This window comes from Ursus maritimus, unplaced genomic scaffold (assembly GCF_017311325.1).
Source record: "Ursus maritimus isolate PB19 unplaced genomic scaffold, ASM1731132v1 scaffold_24, whole genome shotgun sequence".
Lineage (NCBI taxonomy): Eukaryota > Metazoa > Chordata > Mammalia > Carnivora > Ursidae > Ursus > Ursus maritimus.
Window position 1 is genome coordinate 1,148,301 of NW_024424897.1, and position 4,555 is coordinate 1,152,855.

General features: G+C 58.7%; 1 protein-coding gene across 1 annotated transcript in view; it reads left to right on the forward strand.

Moving 5' to 3' along the window:
* The window catches only part of ALYREF (Aly/REF export factor), a 5,744-nt gene extending 2,067 nt beyond the window's left edge, over positions 1-3,677 (forward strand). The window contains exons 3-6 of the mRNA XM_040640004.1: positions 2,170-2,317; positions 2,926-2,989; positions 3,090-3,264; positions 3,352-3,677. Of these exons, the coding sequence (XP_040495938.1) occupies positions 2,170-2,317; positions 2,926-2,989; positions 3,090-3,264; positions 3,352-3,366 (402 nt within the window). The 3' untranslated portion in view covers positions 3,367-3,677. The remainder of the gene's footprint in view (positions 1-2,169; positions 2,318-2,925; positions 2,990-3,089; positions 3,265-3,351) is intronic.
* Positions 3,678-4,555: the final 878 nt, after the last annotated feature.

Genomic DNA, 4,555 nt, shown 5'->3' on the forward strand with positions numbered 1-4,555 from the left:
CGGCCATCGCCCGCGGCGCGGCGGGCGGCGGCGGCAGGAACCGGCCGGCGCCCTACAGCCGGGTGAGTGTGGAGGCAGCGGGCCGCGGCTGGGAGGCGGGCCTGCGGGACGGAGCGCGGCAGGGAGGACGGCGGGCCGCCCTGGGCCGGTGGGCGCGGGCGCCTGCCGGGCGGGGAGGTTGCGCGCGGGCCGGGCCCGGGAGGCGGAGATCCTCCCGGCCTTTGTCTCGGCTGGTCGCCGGGCCTCGTGGCGGCGGCGGCCGAGGGGACGTTGGGCGCGGCTGCCCGGGCAGCGGGAAGTTGGTTGGAGGGAACGGAGGAGCTGCGGGACCCTGGGGTCCCGCTGGGTCGGCTGCGGCCTGACGCGGCGTGGGCGGGAAGGGGAGAGCTACCGGTCTCTGTGCGTCTCCCTCCCGGCCCGGCGGGGAGAGTGTGTTGTCCTGTCTGTGAGGGCGAGGGAGAGTCCTGAAGAGACACTCATGGGTCTGCGTCTGTTCTTGTGTTTTCTTTCTCCTCCAGCCGAAACAACTTCCTGACAAGTGGCAACATGACCTTTTCGACAGTGGATTTGGGGGTGGCGCAGGCGTCGAGACTGGTGGGAAACTGCTGGTGTCAAATCTGGATTTTGGAGTGTCCGACGCTGATATTCAGGTAAGGGCCGGGAGTTTCTTGGTGAGCAGTTTACCCTCACCAGTTGGTCCTGTTTGGGATGCGGACTTGAATCCCCTCCCACCTTAGGACAGTGAGCCCTCCCCGGCACCCAAGGGCTAGCCACTGTCCCCTCTAAGGGGTGCAGGAATGCTAAGCAGAGGTCATACTACAGTTGAAAGTCCGACAAGTAGGTCAGTGTGCTGGAAGACAGGCCCCCAGCATAGCGTGAGGAGCTGCTGCTCTCCCTAAGATGTGTTCTGTAAATGAAAACCCTCTGCCGGAGCTTTCAGTTCTTGGTGGGAAAGACGGGCCTAATGTGAGTGTTCCCTGTGTTATTGACTCCCCTGGCATGTTCGTTTTGTTTATTTTGTATTTGTTTTAATAATTTGTTGGGAGGAGAAAGATCTTTTTCTGTAGAAACCTAAAGGCAAAGCACAGAAGCAGGATGGTGCTGGGCATCTTCCCTGCTCCACTTGCCTTGAGCACCAAGATCCGTGTCTTAACGGAACTCGTGCCTTGTTTTTCCCCTGGTATTTTTAGTGGCATGATTCCCAAACTCAACTTTGGTTGAAGCTTCTTTTCTTCCTTGTTTTCTTTTTTTGTTGTTGTTTTGTTTTGGTTTTTTGTTTTGTTTTCTGTTTTTTGGGGGGGTTGTTTTTGTTTTTGTTCTTTTGGTTTTTTGTTTGAATTCCAAAGGCATATACTTGTTTTCTGATTAAGTAAAGACATCTTGGGGATCGGTCCCAGAGATGGCTGGGTCAGGGTGCTGGGCCTTCCTGGGTTCAATTTCCCGGAGCCCAGCTGTTTGTTTGACTACCGTGGGAGGACAGAGCAAGGCTGGTGAGCACTCACGGTGTCTCAACACTTTTTTTAAGGTGGTTTCTGGCATCCACTGGAAACCGCTTTTGGTGAACTCCACTTCCCGCTGTGTGCCTGCGGCCGGAGTAGCCCCACACTCTGGGTTCCCTCTCCAACTCCCAGCCTGCCTGAGGTCAGGGCAGTTTCCATGGCAGCGCTTGACTTCAGCCTTTGCGGCAGGCTTGAGTAGGAGGAGAGGGAAAGGTGAGCCAGAATCTGCCCTGGGGGAGGGGCTGGGTCAGGGCTCCCGAATCAACGGGCCCTGTGAGCTGGTCCATATGTCGGATAGCATCCCTTGCTCTGTGATCTTGGCCTTTGCTGTTTCTTGGTACAGTCCTTGGGTGTGTTGTCAGTTTTCCTCTGTTGAAGAAGATAGCGACTTAATCTTGTTCCCTTCACTGGTGGGTTCTGTGGTCCTTTACCTGCATACTGGTACAGATGTAAGGTCCCCGCACTGGCAGGAGCCCTCAGGCCCAGCTGCTCCGGGAAGTTGCTGTCCCATCTGCCCCTCCCTTCCCCCGGTTTCCACTACCACTGCCCTGTCCCCATACATGTCTGCCTCCCAGGGAAGTGACCCCAAAGCAGCTCACACTCCCAGGGACTGCCCTGGGCCACCAGAAGGGAAGCCACTTGGCTAACAGCTGCTCTTTCCGGCCTCCAGGAGCTCTTTGCTGAATTCGGAACTCTGAAGAAGGCGGCTGTGCACTACGACCGCTCCGGGCGCAGTTTAGGGACAGCTGACGTGCACTTTGAACGGAAGGCAGACGCCCTGAAAGCTATGAAACAGTACAACGGGGTCCCTCTGGATGGTGCGTCTGAGGTTGGAGCCAGGATGATAGAGGGGCTGCGTCTCGTTTGTGGAGTCTGGGGCTGGCCGCTGTCCATGCAGGAGTATGGCTTACCCCTGTGGCTGAGGACTCTTTGCATTCGCCCCTTTGTCTCTCTCTTCCATTCTGCCACTTCTCACGCTGCCCCACACATCCGGACCAACCTCTTGTGAACCCCCATCCAGCAAGCTACATCCCTCCCCTCCTTCAGCTCCTTCCGGAAGACTCACTTCTGTGAAGCCTTCTCAGAACCGCCATAGCACACCTCTGAGTGCGGGGCTGTAGTCGTAAAGACAAAGGTACCGGTTCTTCTTCCGTCAGGCCACCCACACCTTTCCACCCATGAGCACCCCGGACACCTGGCCAGACACCCACCTAACCTGGACTGAGAAGGAGCGAGGAGGTTTTCGGTGGGGTTGTCACTGGCAGCATCTCGTTCTCCCACCAGGATCGCTCGGCCGCTCCCCTTCTTGGGAGCGTCGGAGACACGGAGCCCCTTTCCGGTGCTTGCATGGAGATCGGGCTGCGGTGCCCCCGCGGCGCGTCTCTGAGCCCTCTAACGGGGGCGCCTCTTGTATTCTCTGCCGCAGGCCGTCCCATGAACATCCAGCTCGTCACGTCACAGATTGACACGCAGCGGAGACCTGCGCAGAGGTGAGCTCGGGGCCGCGGGCGCGTGGGGGCCTGCGGCCTGGGGGCGCTCAGCCTGCAGGCCTTTCCGCGGTCCGGGAGTGAGTCCCCTCTTCCTTGCCAGTGTAAACAGAGGCGGGATGGCTAGAAGCCGTGGCTCCGGAGGTTTTGGCGGTGGTGGCACTCGGAGAGGCGCTCGCGGAGGAAGCCGGGGCCGAGGCAGAGGCACTGGCAGGAGTTCAAAGCAGCAGCTTTCTGCAGAGGAGCTGGATGCCCAGCTGGACGCTTATAACGCGAGAGTAAGTCCCAGGCGAGGGGCGGCGGCGGCTGGGGGGCGGACTGGACGCGTGGGGCCCCCTGTTGAGGGTGAATTGCTTGTGTTTCAGATGGACACCAGTTAAAGAGCACGGCAGATCCTCGAGCGGAGCAGGACCCAGATGTCTCCTCCGTGCTCCCTGCTGGGAGGGGGCTGTGGACTGGGGCTGTGCAGCCAATGATGGATTTGTTTGTTTTATGTTTTAAAATAGGATTTAAAAACTCATGTAAAGGTTTTTTTTTCTTTTCCTTTTTTTTTTTTTTTTTTTTTTTAAATTCTGAAGCAGCCCTGTTTTGTACTGAGTTATTTTTGGGATAAATGTTACCGGTTGCCGTTGTGGGGAAGGTGGTGTTTTCACCTTTGCCATAATAAAACAGAGACGTGTGTGGAACTGGAGCCATGTGACTCGTCCCCTGTCGCAGTCCTTGCTTCGGCCTGACGGAGAGCATGGGGAGCAGTCCCGTCGGGCAGCTGGGGTCGGTGTTCCCGGAGGGTGATGGCTTCTGTTCCGCCAGTCCTCACATGGGGTTGGGGCACCCTATGTTGTTGCCAGATTTCAGATGATCAGGTCGGGCTCCCCCTTTCCTTCTGGTGCTCTGCTTCCCAGAAACACGGACCAGTAGTCCCGACTTCGCAACATAATCCTTTCCTGTTTTTCTCTTTCACGTCGAAGCAGGAGCAGGCCAGAAAGTGTGCCCTTAATTGTGTCCCAGGGGAAGTGCTAGGGGGAACTGTGGCAGAGTCGAGTTTGACGAGCATGGACCTGGAGGGCCTGGTAGGCAGCTGTCCCATCTGGACCCAGTCTGGGACAGAAGAGAACAGGCCAGTGGTGTCACTTGGTCACTTGCCTCTCTGCTCCGGTGCCTTGCCGTGGCTGCTCAGAAGAGGCTGAGGTGCCCGTGGGAGGCCGGGCAGGGAGACCCCACTGAAGTCCTCAGGGTTTCTCTCCCCTTCTGGAGATGGTGCCCGTGGGCTACCCAGTTGTGCGTCAAAGCCGGTGAGACCTAAGGGCCCTGGTTCTGCAGCCCACAGACACGGTCTAGGCTGCAGCAGGCGGCTGGAAGGAGCTAGCAGCTGCGGAGCAGAGACCCGGGAAGGCTGGTGGGCCGTGGAGCACAGAGGCTCGCGGCAGGGGCAGCGGGGAGGGGACGCCGTGGCAGCAGAAGGCCTCGCTAGAGCGCACCCTGTAGCTCAGGCAGCTCCCAGGTCGACCTCACGGTGGCCGTGGTGCCTCTAACGGCCGTACCAGCGCTGCTGTTACGGAGTCCACGGCC